The sequence below is a fragment of the Lycium barbarum genome, chromosome 2 (assembly GCF_019175385.1).
Source record: "Lycium barbarum isolate Lr01 chromosome 2, ASM1917538v2, whole genome shotgun sequence".
In the NCBI taxonomy this organism is placed as follows: Eukaryota; Viridiplantae; Streptophyta; class Magnoliopsida; order Solanales; family Solanaceae; genus Lycium; species Lycium barbarum.
In genome coordinates, this window is record NC_083338.1 from 119185385 (window position 1) to 119207484 (window position 22100).

Sequence of the window (22100 nt, forward strand, 5' to 3'; positions counted from 1 at the left end):
TCCAAAACATGTATAATATGTGTATAATAATGAGTATACGTTGATTATACATTTATTATACGCAATACAATAATGATAGATTTTCTATACACATATAGTAGGGAAATATATCCTACACAATAATGATATAATTTATATACGTATGATACATTTTTTATATAATAATAAAATAATTTCTATACATATGCTAGAATTAGTTTTAAAAAAGACCGTGAAATGAAGTTATTTTGAAAAGACTAAAAAACGTCTTTTGAGTTTCTTGGACCATTCGCTTGGCCCATTCGGTGTCAATTGTGTTTTCACATGTATCAATTGTGTTTTGACATACCTGACGGTAGTGGGAAAGGAGAATAACTTGCACTGATGTTCAGAATTAGTAGTAATAATGGCGAACAAAAGTATCTCTTTGCTTTCACATTTCAGCTCTTTTACTCCACAGCTCCAGCTAGTTCCCGTGCCAATGTCTTGGTGGACTTTATGGTGAACTCACTTGGCTTCTCAACAGAAGAAGCCATTTCTACCAGCTCCAAGGTATCTTGTTCAAGACTCAGAAACTATGAGCCCCATTTGTTACTTGATGTCTTTGACCAAATGGGTACTAACAAATTACAGATCAAAACCCTCATTTCTTCTTCCCCTAAATTGTTGATTTGTCGTGTTGACAAAAACCTTCAACCCAAAATTAAGGTTTTACAACAACTTGGCTTATCTGGCTCTGACCTTGTTACATTAATCAAGAAAAATTTCGAAATACCAGGTACTATATCGAAATTCATACTTACATAGACAATGCAAATATTATATTATAACATATGTAAAAGAGCTAAAACCTTATTGCTTTAGCCTTTTTTTAAAAAATAATTTACTTGCCGACCATCAGAGGTGTTCCATTCACTCAATCAGAGTTCAGATGCTTGAATTTTTATTTCTATCCAGTTTGATTACTTTCATAGTTCATCTTGTCATACTAAAGTGTCCACTCCACAACAAATTTGATAAATGGAGGATTCTGGTGATTTGTGTGCTTAGAAATTACGTTCATAGTTCAAAGTATACATTGAAGTGTACTCTATCGACAAACATTTTCCTTTTATATTTTGGGTTCTGTATTCTCATATTGGTGAAGATTTCTTGTGATTCCTTTCGGTTCTGCCATCCACCTGACCTTCAAAGATAAAAAAAGAAAATTGCAATTTTCTATCCAAGCCGAACAAACCGAAGTTACCGAAACCATCATCTGTACGATATCCAGTCTTCTCCTAATTGGAGATTACTTGACACTATTGTGGCTCGATTGCTCATTTGCTCATTTGCTTCTTCCTTTGGGCATGAAGTGTTTGCTCAAAGATCTTTTGGATCCGTCGTTGTACTGTGTTATGTAGCTGCCTAGGCCCTCTGTTCTCTTAATCCTGTGAAGCGTATCTATTGGTATTGGCAGCACATGGCTTCTCTTAGTTAACGTTGTTCTATTATAGTACTGGAATCTTAATTTGGATTATATCATTGGGATAACTGTCGGACATTTACCTGGAACAGTCTTGGTTTTTGTGTAAGCTAGTTCTTTAATACGCTATTCCGTCATGATCTGAACCAAAGTGTTAAGAGAACTACATGCTACCTTTTAAGAATGAGATGCTTGAGGTATTTATGCATTAGAAATAGAAGCTAATAGATAATTCTTTTTGGTAAGATGTGTGGAGTATAGCAATTTTTTTTGTTTGTTACTGTCATAGAAATCAATCAAAACTCAAAATCGAAAACGTGCTTATTTCCTTGCGCCGAGATGCTTGATGTAAATGTAGAAGGAAGTAGCAGAAATTTCTTGCCCTTAATTTTTCATTTTTTGAATGCATATCTCAATCAGTACAACATATTCATTTTTCCTCATGTTGGCTGAAACCTCAAGCCCTTCTACTTATGCATTGCTACGCAGAGAACTGGATGAAGGTCTTTAGTTTGTCTTATTTTGGCGCAACTAGAGCTGTAATGATTGTCTCATGTTGGAAACTCATATAGATAACAGCTTTTTAAAAAGAATCCCACTGGCCAATCCGCACTTTGTTTTTGAAATACAGCAGCACCAAGAGAAAACAGTCTACAAAGAAAAGAAATGTTGCTTAAAATAAACTGCAAGAAGCCTTCTGTTTAGGTCTTGGCCAAATTACTTGGTGTTGCTCTCCTTGAAATCACATTTGTAAGAAAACTCGGCCTTGGATTCTGTCTAGCTGTCTGTGGAAATTGGCTGGACTCTTGGAGTGAGAACGCCTGAGGATTCCTCAAGTTGAACAACGATTAAAAATAATGTATCCAATAGTATCTTTGGGATGAGTTGCTTTTCTATCCTTGTCCGTTCTTTGTCATTTGAAGCATATGAAATTGGTTACATAGAAAACACACTTCCATGTGTTTATACGCTGTGTTTTTTTTTTTTAGGAAAGACAAGTGTATGCAGTATATGTGCTCTTACCTTTTGGTTTTAAATTCTTCCAACTCTTGTATGACTTATTTGTTTTGCATACCAAAACAATTGAACATGGTTACTTCCAGTAACCAGATGGATTCAGTCTTAGGAGCTCCATCATTTTTTACTTTCATGGCACTTAAGATTGTGGGTGTTTTCTTAGTAGTGATGTGGTGATCTCAACACCTTAAAATGAAGATGCATACCATTTTTTCTAGTCCTAGGTTCTTCCCTAGAATTAGTTCAAAATTGAGCACATACATCCAAGTTCCATTCATGAAATTGATCGATCACATTGTTATAAGCTATTTGTTCTAAATTGGAGATTAATTAGGGCGATGTATGATATTTGAAAGACTTTCTGTAAGGATTTTCCCACATTGGTCTATACTACTGTTAATTCTGTCATAGATTCTTTCATTTTGGTCTATCCACTTTGCTCACTTTGTCTCTGCTAGAGATATGTTCGACATATTTTGACATTGCTTCCGCAGTGACCAAAAAGACTAGGTGATTGATTCATAAAAATAAAATAAAGAAGATTAAGTGATTTCTACTCATTTGCTTAAGCCTTGGGGGATAAAATTATTCGGTATTTGTGCTGATGTGGTACACTCAAGCTGGTTTGAACACCATATTAAAAAGACTTTCAGTATTTCTTCATTTACAATAGCAATAACAACATAAAAGGCCACTTTCAGTAGTCAAAGAATTCTGAGTTTGCTTAGTTAGGAGCAGTGTTTTAAAAGACAGTTTCAGGGCTAGCCTCGGGCTCATCCCGGGGCGGGCCACTGCAAAACGCCTCGGGACTCACGTGCAGGGCTTAGTTCATATGAGGCTTACGCCTCAAGCGCCTGACTATACGCCCTAAACACGCCTAACGCCCAACGCTCGGGAGTTGCCTAACAATTCTTACACAAATTATATCTTAAATTCCTTAATTAGAATCGTTGACCCTTATAATTCTTTAACAAATGAATGATACTTAATAGTTTTTCACCTATAGAAATAAGAAGATTGGTATAACTCAAATAACAAGTCGTAGTATTGCATACATTTGAGAACATTGTGAGGGTGAATATCACTTTATATTTCTTTTAAAAATACATAACCGAATTGTACATTTTCATTTGTCATTGGTCTTTTGTCCTATGTATCAAGATTATCATATTTTATTATTTAGCTATTTGAAAGTAATTTTATTTTTATTCGTGAAGGAGTTGCGTTTTAATTATAATACTGAGATAAAATGAATAGTATGATAGCAATATTGTTTTTAGAAAATGTGAATTTTTCATTGTTTGAAAGTTAAGATGTTATAGTTGATTTGCATTTCATAATAGTTTTTATTTCATTGTATTGTTTATACTTGTAAAATTATGGTGTATATAATTACAAGTTATAAGTGGCGTATAATAGATTGCTTTAATTAGTCTTTTTCTGAGGATCGTGAATTTTTCATTGTTTGAAAGTTAAGATGTTATAGTTGATTTGCATTTCATAATAGTTTTTATTTCATTGTATTGTTTATACTTGTAAAATTATGGTGTATATAATTACAAGTTATAAGTGGCGTATAATAGATTGCTTTAATTAGTCTTTTTCTGAGGATCTTTCATTTGTTTATTTACAGCTTTCTTTTATTTTTATGTAATTTTATCTATTTAAAAGTATTTATTGTAATTATATTATTTTATGAAATACTAAAAATTAAATATCCATGGGGCTTACGCCTCACCGAGGCATATGTAAAACGCCCCGCCTTATGCCCCAGTTTTTTAAAACACTGTTTAGAAGCAACTTGTCACTCTATTGATAAACATCACCGAGGCATATGTAAAACGCTCCGCCTTATGCCCCAGTTTTTTAAAACACTGGTTAGAAGCAACTTGTCACTCTGTTGATAAACATTTGGGTAATTGGCAGGACTTGCTTCACTTGATCTTTGGTTTGTGCGGTTTGAGTGTAGCTCAAACACAGACGAATCTGATTTCAAACACTGTCTAGCATTTGCCGGTAGGTTTCAGGAGAAAACGCCATCTCGAGGCCCTTTTTATAGCCACAGAATTATCATAGCAGGTATACGATCACAAATTTTAAATCTCTCGTTTTTTCTTAAAAGAGTAGAAGTCTACTACATAAATTGGAAGGATGTCAGTAATAAGCTCTTTGTGTGTTCCGTAAACAAGTGTAATGTTAAAATGATTGAAATGTTGTTCAATCAATTTTCAAAAAATATACTAAATACAAAGAAAATGAAGTTTCTGCACCAGTGTAAAAATTTCCAAATGGGATTCTAGTTTCATCTGATTCACCAAAGAGATGCACTAGCTATAAATCCATATATAAACATGTCGGAGTCCCGAGGAATGCGTAGAAACTTTCCGACTCGATGCATTGCATTCTCAAGCCACTCCATCTTTTTCAGAAGAAGAATCTTTGGATATCGTAGAATATGCTTCTAAATATCCTTCCCTAAAAGCCCAAGATTTTGCTACATTGTGACATTACTTGAGGGGCATTATACCAAAGGATTTTAGAGTCTTTCTTAATGGCCTTAGCAAGAGAATCATCATTCGTGTATTAGGGGTTGAAAAGGCCTCTGAAATAGTGGAGAATTCCACAAACTCTAGAAGAGCAATTTTAACTTCATTCAGATATGCATCGGTCATTTCAGTGGCAAAATAACCTATATTTTTACTGAATACTACGTTTTTCTTTTTGCAAGGTTACACTAATTATTATATTTTTATAGCATGGCACTCGAGCCAATTTGCAAGATTATACTCAATATTATTTCACAATATTATTCTTGAAACTGCCAAGCACATCTAATCCATTGTGAATGAAGCACCCTGCAAACGAGATCACAGTGCATGATCGGACTCAAGTAAGCTCAACGATGAAAGAACCATACCCCAAATACGATTCAAATAAGGCACATATTACATGTAGCAAGTTCAATTGAATTCCTTGTCGAAAGTACTACTCAAGTAAGGCAAAAACGGTTTCTTCTTTGTTTGCGTTAATTTGTTAAATCTCCTCGACATAAGAGAAACTTTTATTGCAGTGACAAAGGTGGTTCAAAAACTGCTTAGGTTACAAGCTTTAATCACAGATGTGGCATTTCTTGTATATTTTTAAATTTTCTAACCATAATCGTATACAAATCCCAAAAGGACATAGGACTGCAATTTTCATTTCTCTGGTGCAACATCAAGGACTCAGCAAGTTCCATAGATGCTACTCTTCGGTCATCGCTTCATACAGGTGAATTCATTTGGAAAGAAGACCTCGTTGCCTCCATCTGTAAAAGAACTCAAGCCAACCTGCAAAACTGTTAGGAGTCGTTTCGTATGATGGATAAGGAAAACCACTCCTAGGATAAAAATTTAGTACTACCTTATCCCTTGTTTGGTTACTAATCCTCGGATAAGTTATCCCATGATTAAAAATAATACTATAATAAGTTATCCTTGGCAAACAGTGGAATAACAATTCCAGGATAAAACAATGAAAATGACAAAAATAGCTCTGAGGTGGAGGGTATTTTTGTAAACAAACAACGTTTTCTTAAAAATTATGCAAGGCATGTTACTTTTAATACAACAAACCAAACAATCAACCAAAAATAATATTAGGATAACTAATCCCAACATAATTAATTTCAGTATAACTAATCCCAACATAACTAATCCCATAATGACTTGTCTTCAAACCAAACGACCCCTTAGAGTGCAGAACTCTTACACCAATAAGTGGAAATAAATTCATCACCAAGTACAGGTACTAGGTACCTGTTCAATTGAGATGGAACGAAAGGGTGGTCAGAAAGAGGGCAGACATAAACGTGAGAGATGACATTGATATTATTTCACAGGATAAATCAAAATTAAAAGCTTAACCTAGCCATTTCCAGAAACCTCAACATTAGTTTTTGCCTACATATCCAAAGATTTCCTAGCCCAATCTTCTTCAAGTATATGCTTACTTCTGTACTGATGGCCCCTTATGGAACAGAAACCAGTGAACTAGAATAGATTGGGAGAAGGAAAACCATTGAGTATGGGAAATGGACGAGATTTGGAGGCTCTGAAGAACCCGAACCATGACCGTCTTTCAATGCACAGTGACCTCTATCTCAAGACATTTTTAAAATAAAATTTAGACACATATTTTCTGCATATATTCTAACAAATTTATAGTTGTTATTTTCACTTCTTAATCCAAATCAACTTTAGCTATGTGTACGCTCATTGGTTCTCCTTGGTGTTACGAAGTACAGAAACCATACCACCCGTGTTTCCTGTATGCTAACAAGCATATTTCCTCCTCTGTAGGGGGACAAGAGACGAAAGAGAGTGATTTGTGTTCCCAGTTAGAATCAAGTTCCAAAACTTCAAGATTTCTACCAAAGGAGGACAGCCTGGTCGCACGAAGCTCCCGCTATGCGCTAGGTCCGTGGAAGGGCCGGGACCAGGGCCTATTATACGCAGTCTTACCCTGCATTTCTGCAAGAGGTATCAAAGTTTCTACCAAATTGTAAATTAATAACCACAAAGTTCAGCACCTTTAAATCCATTAACCAAAATACAGTCCTTCCAAAACATCAATATGATAAAGACATGTTGCAAGAATATTTGTAATAAACCAGATATGCCTTTGCCATGGGCCTCACCTCATCTTCAAAACCCTGAAGCAAGATTTTTCAGCAAGTGACGAATATGAAGAAATCAATACATCATGAGTAATCTTGAGTCAAAACCCACCAAAAAGGCAGTACACAGTAAATCAAGAACCTAGTAGCACCAAAATGCCGATGAAAATTATGGTTACCATCATAGCGGAATGTTTATGCATATATGAAAAGAATTGGTCTTCTAATAATGAAACAAATATGAATATCCTGAGGAGTTTTTGACAACCTAGAGCACAAAGGGTCACCTGCATCATGAGGGAATATAATGAAGAAAAGTCCCTATAATCAAATAAGGAAAATTATGAGATGTTATTTGGCTGATACGGATTACGCATAATCTAACATAGGCACAAGATAGCTACTTAAGTAATAATTGGAGAAGCAAACACTGAAATAAACTCCTGGGACTACATAACAAGCAATATAATGAGACTGCCATATTTTGAGAATGATTGATAAACTTACAGAGGATTAAAAGATGGCGAGATCATTTCCTTGCTTCTCAATAGCTACACAGATCTATGTGCCATGACATTAGAGGAGATGGAGATCCGAGATCCAATACTTAAGTCAATCGAGTTTCAGTTCTACAGTAACTACTGATGTTTTCTCCTCATTGGTACTTTTGCTTATACCTTATAAGGAGAAAAAAAATATGATAGGGTGCTGGGTTTGAACCGAATATAACAAAGAGCAAATAAAGTGACTAATCCAATAGTTAGTGATATGGTTTCCATCTAATCAGAGATTCACGGAAATACTTTAAACAGCTCTCGAATTATATCTGAAAAGGAAACATTATAAAAACCAGTTGATCACTTTTTGATTGTGCAGTTGAATGAAAGCTCTACTGTGAGGCCTCAAAGAATAAAATATAAGAGTTTTCTTTTGTCATAAAAAATAAGTTGTTCAACAAACTCTTTCTGTAACAGGCGAGGCGTGAAATCCGTTTTTATATCTGGCAGAAAAAGACCAGCTTCCAATGGATATGGTGCTTTGCCGTTTTTGAGTTAACCAGTGACTGAACTGGGCAATGCATCCAGTGTCAGTTTATGCGGTGGTATTTAACCAAGAAAAAGACGGAGAGGGGTGAAAGAAAATATGTGCAGTTTTCTCAACATAATAGATGCTCTCCAGGTTTCTGAAAGACTGAACCCAGAAAGTTAAGAAAGATGTTTTAAAAAACAAGTATCACAATAAGGAGGAAAATAAATCCCATCTTGCCGACACTGTTGTAGCTGAATTTAAGGTGTTTTGCATCCGTTATGTCCTTTTCTGATTGTGGTTCTCTCTCTCATTACATCAAATCCATGACAAACAGGCACCGAACCAAAGAGTGTATTTAGAAATTGTGAAATGCAGGAAAAAGTGAATGGCTTTGCTATATTAAGCATCTTGACATCCAAGCTTCTCTCCCCCTTTTTCCCCTTTAGATAATCTCGAGATCCAAACTTAACCAGGGTAAGGTAAGAGATTATAACAATCTATCCTGAAGTATTTTGCTCACCTTCTCTCGTTCATGTATTAGTGTCTTAAGCAGCAATTACACCTCATTATCAGTAATAAACAAGATTCACCCTTGTTAAGACATGTATTCACATCATTGATGTTCCAAACAGCAAAAGTGTTATCACTTTTTCTGTTGTCAAACCAAAAAAAGATTACACGATTTCGGAATGATAATGTCCTCAATTACCAGTTTCAACAACGAATGTAAAATGTTGGCACAATAGCAGCCAGAAATACAATTAAAACTAACAGTACTGGTCTGGCCAGGTAGCATGGAAAAAGTGAAAAACATTCAGTGATACTAACCAAGAAATCCCAGTATGACAAAACAATAAACTCACTATCTTATTTTGCACTTTTGATGTAAAAATCATATACCTCAGGCATCTCATCCCTCAAGGGAAGGACATAAGTTTCTAAAAACTCCCACTCAGAACACTTGATAACTGTATAAAAACATGGCACTCTCTTTATCAGCTTCTTCTCCTTTAGAAGTTCCAAGATTTTATTCCTGGGCAAGACCCGCTTCTCCAAACTGAACATCAATAGCGTGGGATGAGACGCTATGTAACTAGATTCATACCCGAGCTCCCCCATGAAAAACTTCAATACATTTCTCAGCTTCGCCTCAGATGTAGTCAAACATAAAGGAAGCCTTTGCACCATCATAGTAATATCAGAATCAGACCATCCAAAACTCTTGAAAATCCCAAGTTTCATTTCTAAACTTGACTTACTAAGCGACGAGAGCATTTCAACTCCATAAAAAAACATCCTCGAATCCGTACGAATCCCAAAATCCTTTTCCACTCTCTCCACTATATCCTCAAGCCACTCGGGCTTTTGAAGAAAAATCCTCGGGTTCCTAAGAAAAAGTTTCTCAATATCCAAACTCGAACATCCAAGATTATGCAACAACGATATATTAGGCGCCATTGCTTTATGTAAATGATAATGTAGCAATGTAGGCGCTCTCTTAATAGCTTTAACAACAGAATCATCACTACTCAATACTTCCCTAAGATATTTAAGACTTGGTTTAATGCCACTATCCAAACTTGTTCTAAAAAAAGCACCACTTCTTGAAATGACCCTAGCTAAATCCGACCCGGATAAGCCAAATTCTTCAAGAACCTTAATTTTGGGTTTAAGGGTATTTTCAACATTAGCAAACAACAAACTTGGTGCTGGAGAAACCAACATTTTAATCTGTGTCTTGTCTAAACCTATGTTTTTGAAGAAATCAAGAACTAAATAAGGCTTGTTGTTTCCAGGTTTCAAGAAAGTTACCTTATTGCTAGCAGAAATAGCTTTATCTCTGGAGTATCCAAGTGAATTCACTAGAAATTCAGGCATTAAATTGGGTTGGGCATTTGTTGTGGAAAAAAAGAGTTCCAGTTTGATGCAATACATGGAAAGGAAATGCCTTTTTGCACCATTTTTAACAAGTGTAAACATCTGTGAACGAAGACCAGTTCAATTTTGGGTTCTTGAAATGCAATTTTTAGGGTTTTAGGTTTCTTTTTTATGGAAAATGAAAATGGGTATTAGGAGAGCTTTTTGCTAAGCTTTCAAACTGGCTTATGAACATTTTTCAATTTGAAATTTTTATACTCTATTACTTGACCTAAATTGATAATTAAGAGGACCCTATATTTTCAAATCTTATTCTATCTAGTTCATTTTGTATATAAATTGAAATACTTAGGTAAAATGCAATAATTTCTTAATTTATAATTCTGAAGTTTTCATTTTATGATACCTAGAAACCTATTGAGAGTGATAATCAGGTTTATCAAGAGTTTTGGGCTAAAATTATTCCATATTTATGAGAGTAGGTCTATTTTGGTCCCTCAAATATAAACCTTAGCATATTTTAATCCCTTAACTTTGCGAAAGTGAAGCACTTTTGTTCTCTGTAACAAAATCCGTTTAAAAAAGTAACGGTGTTAAACTCATGTGACACTCACGTGACTCCTATCCATCGAACAAAACTACTAAACTCAATCGTCTTTCCCCCTACCCTCATATGCGAACGTCACCGAAAAAAGCTCTAACCTCCCTGTGAAAAGCTTTGATCGGCTGGACCGGGAAGAGAACTCAAGTGAAAAATTTAAACATTAAAAACTTCAATGTTGGGGTTTTTAAAGCTTGAAAACTCACAAATAAGTTTTTTTTTTTTTTTTTTTTTTTACAAATCAATGATGGGATTAACTACGAGTGTCATTTGAAATTGTAGTTAAAATTTAAAGCTATTCTATGAATATTTGACCCATTTCAGATGGAGTTTGGTGATTGAAGTTCGTAGGAGACGCAACCTAATTTCGTATAAGTTTGTATAATATCGTATAATTTTATATAATAGTTTGAAGTGCATACAAATACCTCTTCTACACTATTATACACTTTTATACAAGATTAATACATTTTTACAGTAAATGTAAAATACTGATACATGTTGCATAAATACTGTTACAAAAATTGATTATGCGAATGTAAAGTGAAAATATGATTACGTAGGTGCAATGTATTGTGTTGGGATGTATGTTTTTGAAAAATTCCATTTTCATTTTTTTTTTCAAATAGTGAGTGAAGTTTATGACATAAAGTCAAGGTCTTTAATTCTTTAACGCTATTCAAAAATAATTTTAATTGGGTTGCCTTCATTCTTTATATTGAACATAGTATATGATGCAATATACTTGGTATAAATATATTTTAAATAATGTTTAACATACTAGTAATCACAGTAATAATCATGGTTTACTACACAATATACTTGGTATATTGTAAATAACTTCTGATATATCAATAATATGGTTTAGGGAAAGGAAACCCAACGACCAAACACTCCTACCTCCTATCGGACCAACACTGCATATCTAGAGATTTATCATTGGCTAGGGTTTTCGAATTAATGCATGATCAAGCTTTCTTTCCTACCATAGGCAGCTGGCAAAGTCGTGTTTGATCATCGCGTGCATGCCTCTTCACAACTTCGTTTATGGGTCAATCAATTGACAGTGAAACATAGAAGGAAAAATTGGCGTTTCACACTGCTGGTAAATTCAACCAGTTTCCCGGCTTGAATCTCGTTCAATCCATAAACACCTGCATTTCCAGCTCCTACTGAGATCATTCGACCGATTTAACCTACTTGAAAATTCGTGTAAAAGTAGGTAAAAATTAAAGCGCCTATAAGCACTTTTGGTTGGAGCAATTTTTTTTTTTTACTATTTTATCCTAAATATTTGATTTAATTCTCAAAATACAATTTTAAAACAAAATTCCTAACTTTCTCTTTACTCTGTATCCAACACTCCCCTTTTTCTTTACAAAGAACAATTTATCACCACTTTTTTACAAAACACATCAACTACTCAGTACTTATTAATAATTTCAGCACTTTCATCCAAGCATGTAACTGCTTATTTATAAAATTAAATTTCAGAACTTAAAAGTATTTTTCAGCACTTAAAGCTTGTTAGCAGTTTGCAATCAGCTTATCCAAACGAGCTTTATGAGTATTAAGAAAGGGCAAGGTCACATTAAAATTATTTAAAAATTGGGGTAAAACTTAAGTCCAAAAAAATGAAGGCTCTACTTCAAGAGAAGGAATCTCTCTTGAATCTGGGACACAAGTTTTACCGCTTGTGCGTCACTCTTATGTACTTGGATTTTACTCACCCACTCTAAGAATTTCACCATTCAAGTCTCTTCCGGACCGGATGAATTCCCAAAATTGATATCAACACAATCAAGTACTTGCAAAGTGGTCCTTTCAACTTTGAGGCAGGGGAGAGTCTATGTTACACAAACAGTGACGGACTTAGAATTTTTATCAAACGGGTTCAAAATATAATTAAGTTAATATACAAAAAAAAAAAAAAAATTAATTAATTAATAATAATTAAAATGTATTACTATAATTGTCCTCTAGAAAGGAGATGGCTATGAACGTAATGAAACTTGATGTTTGGAATTTTCACCATTGAAATTTGAAAGGATCCGGCCGAGAGAAACGATGAGAAGTTTGGGAATTAGTGATTGTTTATACCTTTAAAATTATATGTATATAGAAACACTTTCCTAAGTTATAAGTGAAAGTTTCTTTTGTTTCTGGAGAAAAAGAAATATTGGAAGAGTAAAATGATATAGTTATTACAAGAGATAGCTTTCAGAAGTTAAATTGATTAGGAAATGGAAGTGCTCATGTGTTGTTGGCAAGTTTCAACTCATTAGGAAATGGAGTGCTTATGTGTTAGTGGCAAGTTTCGAACTCCGATGCTTGGTGAAAAAATGAACCCACTTAGCCGTTAGGCCAACCATGCTCTTACGTTTGAGTGGAATCAATATCAATTTATAGCTATATTTCGTCAAAGACAAATCAAATACAGCTATACATATCGTGTAATTTTTTGACGAAGTGGGTTCATATGAAATCACTTGACACTATGTAGGCCTGCCCCTGGACACAAATGACGAACTAATATCCAATAAGGTTTACGACTCACATTTTTTTTTTTTTTAATTTTGTATCTTTTGTATTTCATTTTAGAATTAGAATTGGATTTTGTTAACTGTATTCAGATTTAAACCCAAAGCTTCTAATGTTATTCGACGATGAGTATGATTTCAAGCTACCAAATCCCTTAAGTTCCAATGTTTATCTTTAAGTTTCAGTATTTTCAAACAATTTGAGCTCACAAACTACACAAAACAAGTTTCAAACATCAACAATCCACAGATTTTTGAAATTGAGTCTTCAGTTCGAAGCTCCCAAGTTCAATAGTGCTGCTTCACAATTTTTTTCTTTCAAGCTCAAATCCAATTCCATAACACACAGAGTTCATATTCAGCTACCAATCCAAATTCACACATAAAAACTTTATCATAACTTCAAAAACACTTCAACAAGTTTCAAATAAATGATTGAAATAGCAATGAACACAACAAACATATGGTTTTCTTAATTATTTTTTGTATTTCTATTTTTTCTTTTTGGAATTTTCTAATCAAATCCTAGACAGTTTTTATAGAAATAAACACTAATCCAAGCTCTGAAACTAAAAGAACACAAATTGAAATGCGGAACTGAAATAAACAAAATAGAAGATAGAGATTTAGAAAAAAAAAATCAATTAAAGGAATTGAATGAACTCTTGAAATATTAACATAAATAGCCACTCAATTAAAACTTTAATGAACCTAATCTATAAGAACAAAACGTCATGGGGAAATCATTCCCTTTACACACCACCTTAATAAAGTCTCAACCAACAAAGGAGTTCATCCTTACAATACTCTCTCAAAAGCATCATCATCAACTTATCAAAACAAGCTAAGCTACAAAATGGGAAACTAGGGAATTTTATACTAGCGCCAAAGGTATTTAACGTTACCTATAATATACTAACAAAGCCTTTAAAATACATTAGGCAAAAAATAGAAAATAAATGCTATGGAAAACTACTAGGTTCCACGAATTAGGTTCATGTAAAAAAATCTCCGAGCAAGGTTAATAACAAATAGAAAATAAATGCTATGGAGGACTACTAGGTTCCACGAATTAGGTTCATGGAGATATTTTCTGAACAAGGTTAATAACAAATAGAATTAATTGCTTGACGAAAGGGGTTTGGTTGCTGGTCTGGGTATTAGCCGAGGTAGATGAGCCGACTAAACTAGTAGCAGACCTTGCCGAGTTTACCGTGCTACCAAAATTTGTCTGAGACTGTTACAATGTCCCTTACGATTATTACTGACTTTTTACAGTTGTTGTTTTTGTTCTAAAGCCCCGACTACACTCATGGTCGTGGATAATTCAGGTGGTTTGAGCAACTGCATATCCATTCTAATTGAATCATCCAACCCCGCCATAAAAATTCCCACGTGCAAGTGTTCGGAATAAACTCATCAACCCTAGCCAACTTTTCTTGAAACTGGCGTTGATACAGTTCAATTGTACCAGTTTGCCGAAGCGTGACCAATTCGCCCACCGGGTTGCTACTTTCAGGAGGTCCAAATCATTGGAAACAATGTTTTTGAAATTCTTCCCAAATTATTGGTCACTTCCCTCGTTTAAGCTGATAATACCATAATTGTGCTTCTCCCAACATATGAAACCCAACCACTTCAACCTTTTCTGCTTCCATTGTATGTTGATTTTCAAAAATTGTTCACAGCAATATGCCCAAATTAATGGGTCGTTGGTGCCGTCGTAAGTAGGAAAATCCATCTTTGCATACCTTAGTGCTGTCGAATGAGAATTACCACTTGTTGAGTTATTCTGGTCCGCCGGATGAATAGGCAGTGATTGCCTCTAGCAGTAGGAATTGTTGATCTACCAGTCATCGGGGCGCTACTCGACTCAGTTCCATTGGTCGCTGGTTTCGTGGAGCAAATTTCCAAGCCAGAAAAGTTTTCTTGGATGACTTGGGCAATTTTCTCGCCTAGGCATTGTTCCATCGCTATAAGTTTAGAATCTCTCAATGTTTCTATAATAGCACACTCTTCTTAGAACCTGGAACTGATTTCATCGCCCATCGTGTTAGGCCCTGATACCAAATTGTTAAGACTTTTAGAGAAGGATCGAGTCACAGGAAAATCTAAATCAATTAACTTCGATTTTCCCTTGCCTTTGTTCAAATTCCTAGATCGACCTATTTTGAATATAAATTCAGCTCGTTAAAGGGAAGTTGAAACCTTAGAGTTCAATGGAAGAGAGAACTCCGATCTTTTTATTATTATTATTATTAAAATACGCTTACTGTTTTATTCCCCAAATCCCCCTTTAAATAGAGTCTTATTACAGCAAATGAAGTCTAATCCTTCTGGAATTAGGAAACATAAATCCTATTCTAGAATAACAACGATAGCTAACCCTAATCCTTAAATCTAGGAAACATTAATCCTATTCTAATAAAAATAGGTAAACAGAAAGCTACTAAAATATAATTAAATACTTAATTCAATTGGCTTCTCTTTGGCCATACGTCTTGCCCACAAACGCATCCACAACACTACCCCCTCATGTTGAAAGAGCTTGTCCTCAAGCTCGAAGGATGGATAAGCCTGTTGAAAAGAGTCAACATCCTCCCAAGTAGCTTCAACTTCTGGCATACACGACCACTGTATGAGAATCTCTCTTTTACCATGGTTGACACGAGCTTGAATCCCTACAGCAAGCAGATGAACTACTTGGCCATCCTCCACTGGTGGTAACTCTGTAAGAGGTGGAAGTTGCTCACCTTTGAACGCCTTTAAAAGGGAAACATGAAAAATGTTATGAATTCGACTATCACTTGGCAAATCCAGCTCATATGCAACCTGCCCAATTCGTCGTAAGATCGAAAATAGGCCATAAAATCTGGGAGACAATTTGTTGTGAATATTCAGCCGACTGGAAGGCAGCATGTAGGGATGTAAACGAAGCCATACAAGTTTCCCTGGAGTCATAATATTCCTTCATTCGTTGTTGTGCTGCTTGCAACCGATTTCAGATATCTCCCAAAACTATATCACGATCCAGCAATGCAGTCTCAACAACTTCTACCCAACTTGCCCCCGGTATTTATGAAAGCAAACAGGGTGGATCACGACCATAAACAACCTTGAATGGTGTGGTTTGCAGCGCCGAATGAAAAGACATGTTGTAACAAAATTCTACCTATCGGACCCAAGCAGCCCACTTTCGAGGATAATCACCAGCAAAGCAACGAAGATACATTTCCACCATAAGGTTAACTATCTCCGTCTGACCATCTATCTGTGGGTGGTAAGCAGATGCGAATTGTAATTTAGCACCAGTCAAGCGAAAAAGTTCCATCCAAAAAGTGCTTGTAAAAACCACATCTCTATCACAAGTACTAACTTCTGGTAGTCCATGTAAGCGAACAATTTGCTCAAAAAATACCTTAGCCACACTAGCAGCTGTGTATGGACGAGCCAATGGTATGAAATGAGCATATTTTGAGAACTTATCCACTACTACTAACAAGACCGACTTCCCCCAAGACTTAGGTAAGCCATTAATAAAGTCCCTTGAGATGTCTGACCAAATTTGAGTTGGTAGCTGGAGAGGTTGTAACAATCCTACATGACTTAAATGTTCTGATTTATTGCGTTGACACACTGGGCAAGCAGCAACATATGCAGCAATGTCCTTTTCATACCTTTCCGATAAAAATCCCCATGAATTCGATGCAAGGTGTTTTGTATCCCTTCATGTGCACTGTCATGATAGGCGGATAGTACAATAGATAATGAAGGAGAATTTTGTAAAAGGTAGATACAACCTTTAAACCAAAGCAACCCATCTTGAACTTGCCAGTTCGAACTCAATTCTCCTAGCTTGACTTTATCACACAAACCCAACAGTTCTCCTGATCCTAAAAGCTCCTCACGGATGGTGTCCAGTAATGTGATATGGGGGTAGCTAATAGCAGTTAAAGAAGGGTCTTCGGGTGTCGTTCTAGACAAAGTGTCAGCAACTTTATTGAGGTAACCATCCCGGTACTCAATTGTGAAATCCTAACCCATGAGTTTGCTCAACCAATGTTGTTGAGGTGGTGTAGTGAGTCATTGTTCTAGCAAGTATGTCAGGCTGCAATGATCTGTCCGGATAAGATAAGGGCACTCCCATAAGTATGGCCACCGATGTTGTACTGCCTTTGTAAGGCGAATCAACTCCCTCTCATATGCGGCTAATTTTTTGTAACGACTCTCCAACTGTCGGCTAAAAAATGCTATGGGCTGACCTTCCTCTTGTAAAACAGCCCCTACACCGTGTCCTGAAGCATTACATTCTATAATGAAATCCATATTAAAATCAGGCAACCTTAATACTGGGGAGTGGATAGTGGTTGTTAAAGCTTCTGGAATGCAGCTAGGGTCGAATCACTCCACTGGAAGGAGTTTTTCTTGAGTAGACTAGTCAAAGGTGCCGCCAAAAGTCCATAGTCACGAATAAATTTGCGGTAGTAACCTGCCAATCCCAAGAATTCTCGAAGTGAGGTAATTGACTGAAATTGAGGCCAGTCTAAAATTGCTTGTACTTTGCTCCTATCTACCTCCACACTTGTAACTGAAATTATATGCCCCAAATATGCTACTTCAGTTATACCAAAGCAACATTTAGATCGTTTCAAATATAGTCCGTGCGCACACAATAAGAGAAGGACTTTTCTGTGAACCAAATGGTTTTCCCAACCACGATTGTAAATTAAGATATCATCAAAGAAAACCAATACAAATCGGGGTAAGTACTCATGAAAGACCTCATTCATCAAGGCTTGAAAAGTGGATGGGGCATTAGTGAGTCCAAACGGCATGACAAGGAACTCAAAGTGCCCGTGATGAGTTCGAAAGGCTGTCTTTTCCACATCTGCAGGAGACATGCGGACTTGATAGTAACCAGACTTCAAATCCAGTTTAGTAAAGTACTTGGCCTCATGTAACTCGTCGAGTAACTTGTCCACCACGGGAATTGGAAACTTGTCCTTTACTGTTTTAGCATTCAATTCACCATAATCCATACAAAGACGCCAAGATCCATCTCGCTTGGATACCAATATCACAGGTGAAGAAAAAGGGGGCTTGCTTGGTCGCATAAATCCTTGCTACAACATCTGGTTACATTGCTTTTTAATCTCATCTTTTTGTCGATGAGGGTACCGATATGGACGAACAACTACAGGGGCTGTTCCGGGCAGCAAACTGATGTGGTGGTCACATTGTCTCAATAGTGGTAAACTCATAGGTTCCTGGAACAAATCGCTGAACTTGGTTAGGAGGTATTCTAACCGATGTTCGTCAGTAGTTGCCTCTCCTAACAAGTGCAAAACCTGTTATATCCCGTATTTTTGAACGTCGGATTATTTGTAAGCTGAGATGGGGCCCACATATCGAGATTTTTTTTTGGGACATCTGAAAAGTCATATGAATCACGTATGTGAAGTTAAACACAACTCAAGAAGGACCCTTGGGCCAAATCAAAGTGGAAGTCCTCCAAACGAATATTTTTAAGAAAACGTTTTCGGGTGATCTGACTTCTAGGGGCAATAAGTTTGGAATTTGAAAAAATACCAAGAAATATAAGTTGTAGATAATTGAATTAGCTTTCCAATCATAGGTCGTGGGTTCTCAGGTGATGTCAGTGCAAGGAGATATGGACGTTTTAAGGTCGAAAGGTCAGTGGGCTAGGCCCAACTCGGGATCAACCGGGTTGACCCAAAAAATGAAAAGAAAAATTTAGGCCCAAAGAGAGAAGGGTGGCCGGCCAAGCCTAAGGCCCAACCCATGATTCTAATATTTCCCATGTGCTAAAATGAATATAAGGGTCATTTATCCATTAGAAAGTTCTTGAAACATAGAAGAGAAAAACAAAGCAACAAGAAGAGCAAATTAGAAGGCCATACACGGCCATGACCCAAGAAAATTCACCCCTTAAAATCTTCTCCCAAAAATTATTTTCTTGTGGTATTCCTACTAATTCAAGGGTCCTTTACAACTTGGTGTAATTATTTTGGAAGAAAGAGCACTTGTTTCTTCAAGTTGACAGCTTGGTCAAGTGAAGAAGATTGTAGAAAAAGGTAAGAATTAATCCCTTTTTATTATGTTATGAAGGTTGGTTTATGTTGTAGTATGTAGAAATGAGTAGAATTTATGGAAATATGGAAGTTTACAAAGTGGGTGTGCATATATGTAAGTGGACATAAATGTATATTGTTGTATAAATAATTTGAGTTGAATTTTATGTTGTATTCTAGTTGTGGTTATGGTGAAATTTATATTGGAAATGAAAGTTGAATAAATTTGGTGGAAGTTGGAAATATGGAATGTAGAAGATTATGTCACTTTAGGATGATTTTGTGATATTATGGAAATGAAGTTGTTAAGATGTGAATTATGATTATGGTTGATGAAATTGGAAGGTGGAAATATGTTATGAATATGTATGTTGAAGATTAGAAGTTTTGGATGGATTATGGTTTGGTGGAAAATTTGTATATTTTGTATATTTTGTGAATATTTTGTAAAATGATATGAAATGTTCCGAATTGTATTGGAGTGATCTTGATTAGTAAATGAATATGAGTATGTTGGTATTGAATTGAAAATGTGAAGTTGGAATGAAAACTATTACACTATGTTGGAAAGGAGACTAGTTATGCTATATTGTGTTTTGTGATGATTATTGATATTGTTGTTGGTATGGTTGTTGATATTTGAGCCGAGTTAAATCTCGGGGATGTTGTATGTATGGGGAGATGCTGCCCAAAATTTTGTAGACAAGTATTGGTTAAGATTGAAATCTTAAAGCCTTACAATTAACATTTGGTAATTGTGACCAAATTGTAAATTTTGGCGAACTTGAAACTTGATTTTGTAGACGTGTATGAAGCGGAAAAGGTATGTAGGGCTTCACCCTTCCTTCTTTGGCATGTCTTAGACATAATAGGGTGGATACGAGCCTCGGGGACAATCCTATTCCTAGAAATCCGAGTTTGAAGTTGACCCTTTTTCATTCAGTAGAATTGAATTAAATATTGTATGAAATGTTAAAAAATTGCCTAAACATCTAAAACTTGCACAAATAGGACCCGACTACCTTAAAACTCTCACAGGTGACGTCATGAAATGTAATGTATGTAAATCGTGTACGCCACCTCATTTGACCCGAGGTGGGCCCGTTATTCCCGGATTTTCTTAATTGTTTTGTTTATCGAACGATAAGTATTGTAACTATTCTAATGAGAATATTTTTGTGATGATTATGACGAGCATGATTTCATAGTTGAAAATCTCGAATTATGGACTCAATATGAACATGAGAAAATAGAGTTAGTTCCTAATCCTCAATCTTATTTCTTTGAACATGATTCTACTTTCTAAAGACTTCAAGAATACAAGGTGACGCCTTATGAGGTTGTGATCTTATTATATGTCTTCTCTTAATACTACTCTACGTTTATGGTCTCGCTTTATAGTACTAGTTCCTCCAAGGCGAGATAAAGTGACCATGGTTATTCCATAAGATAATCGGAGGCTACCGACCTTATGTCACTCCGATACGGACACGATTTTCTTTAGGCTCTCATGCATGCTGTTTATATGTTATAAGTATACGTATATGTATATGGGGAAGATTGGAAAAGGGAAGGCGCTATAGACGCACAGCCACCTGATCAGTTGGAGTATGATACGTAGTATCGTCCCGGACGCGGGATATATGGTTAAATGGATCGGAGCCGACGCCTCGGCAATATGACATGTTCTATTTTCTATATATATGGGAAGAAATGTCTTCCTAAGAAAGTAAAGTAATATATGTATATGGACCGGGCTGCACGTTCCGCAGTAATATGTTATAGTATATGCACATATGGATCGGGCTGCACGTTCCGCAGCGTCAAGCATGCATGGTATTCGCCCAAGGGCACTTATATGCACACGTTATTTTTCTACCTCATGATATGCTCGGTATTTCTTTGATGTCGTTATCCATGTTCTATATTTCCTGTATGTTATTATTCATGCCTTACATACTCGGTACATTACTCGTACTGACGTCCCTTCTTGTGGACGCTGCGTTTCATGCCGCGCAGGTCAGCAAGTAGACAGATTTGACTCTTAGGAGCTCTATCAGCAGTACTGTGGCAGCGCTCCAGTTGTTCCGGAGCCTCAGTTTCTTGGTACTACTTTTGTGGATATATTCGGGCACGGTAGGACCCGGCCCTTCTTGTATATGTAGATGTACTTCGTTTAGAGGCTCGTAGACAGATATGTACGGTCAGATGGTTTGTACTTTTGTTGTCCTCGTCGTTGTATAATGTTCTAGCAAAGTTTATAAGTCCATGTTTACACTTATGCCATTAATGTTAACGTTAAGAAACAGAAAAAAAAAATATGGTATAGTCTATACGGCCCACCTAGTAGTAAAAGTACGATACGAGATAAGGGGTGCTTGGTACAAGTATCGGGTACCCGTCGCGGCCCCTAGTTGGGTCGTGACAAAACCCTTTCACAATACCGTTGCTGTCCTCGAAACAAAATTGATTACCCGTCCATCGAAAAACTCACAGTAAGTGCTGCAAAATCCCAAAGTATAGGACCCAACGTATTTAACCACTTAACTCCCAAAACAATATCAAATCCACCAAAGGGAATTAACATACAAATCTACAATAAAGCAATGTTCAGCAATAGAAATTGTTACCCATGTGTAAACCCCCAAGCATGAAACCTTCTCTCCATTACCAGTAGAGATTCTACTGATGTTCTTTACGGAGAAAATATCAAGGGCTAATCGACTAGCAACAGTAGAACTTCTAAAGCTATGGGTACTTCCAGAATCAATAAGACTAAGCACGTGTTGTCTGTTAATGATAGCAGGCAGTTGCATAGTTTCTACATGTCGTTGACCTGTAA

At 36.0% G+C, this 22100-nt stretch overlaps 2 protein-coding genes across 2 annotated transcripts; one reads left to right on the forward strand and one right to left on the reverse strand.

Moving 5' to 3' along the window:
* Positions 1–281: 281 nt before the first annotated feature.
* LOC132626913 (uncharacterized) lies at positions 282–2623 on the forward strand. The gene is made up of 2 exons (XM_060341945.1): positions 282–757; positions 1934–2623. Exons 1-2 carry the CDS (start codon positions 364–366, stop codon positions 2014–2016), a joined length of 477 nt encoding a protein of 158 aa, XP_060197928.1. The 5' UTR covers positions 282–363; the 3' UTR covers positions 2017–2623.
* Positions 2624–5504: 2881 nt separating this feature from the next.
* LOC132626914 (transcription termination factor MTERF2, chloroplastic-like) lies at positions 5505–10307 on the reverse strand. The gene is made up of 2 exons (XM_060341946.1): positions 9048–10307; positions 5505–7795 (listed from the first exon to the last, which is right to left on the reverse strand). Exons 1-2 carry the CDS (start codon positions 10125–10127, stop codon positions 7790–7792), a joined length of 1086 nt encoding a protein of 361 aa, XP_060197929.1. The 5' UTR covers positions 10128–10307; the 3' UTR covers positions 5505–7789.
* Positions 10308–22100: the final 11793 nt, after the last annotated feature.

Excerpts from the sequence above, each read along its gene's own strand:
- LOC132626913 (XM_060341945.1), top strand. The coding sequence starts at position 364 with ATGTTCAGAATTAGTAGTAATAATGGCGAACAAAAGTATCTCTTTGCT. Across the intron at positions 758-1,933 it reads GAAAAATTTCGAAATACCAG|AGAACTGGATGAAGGTCTTT; the intron begins GTACTATATCGA and ends ATTGCTACGCAG.
- LOC132626914 (XM_060341946.1), bottom strand. The coding sequence starts at position 10,127 with ATGTTTACACTTGTTAAAAATGGTGCAAAAAGGCATTTCCTTTCCATG.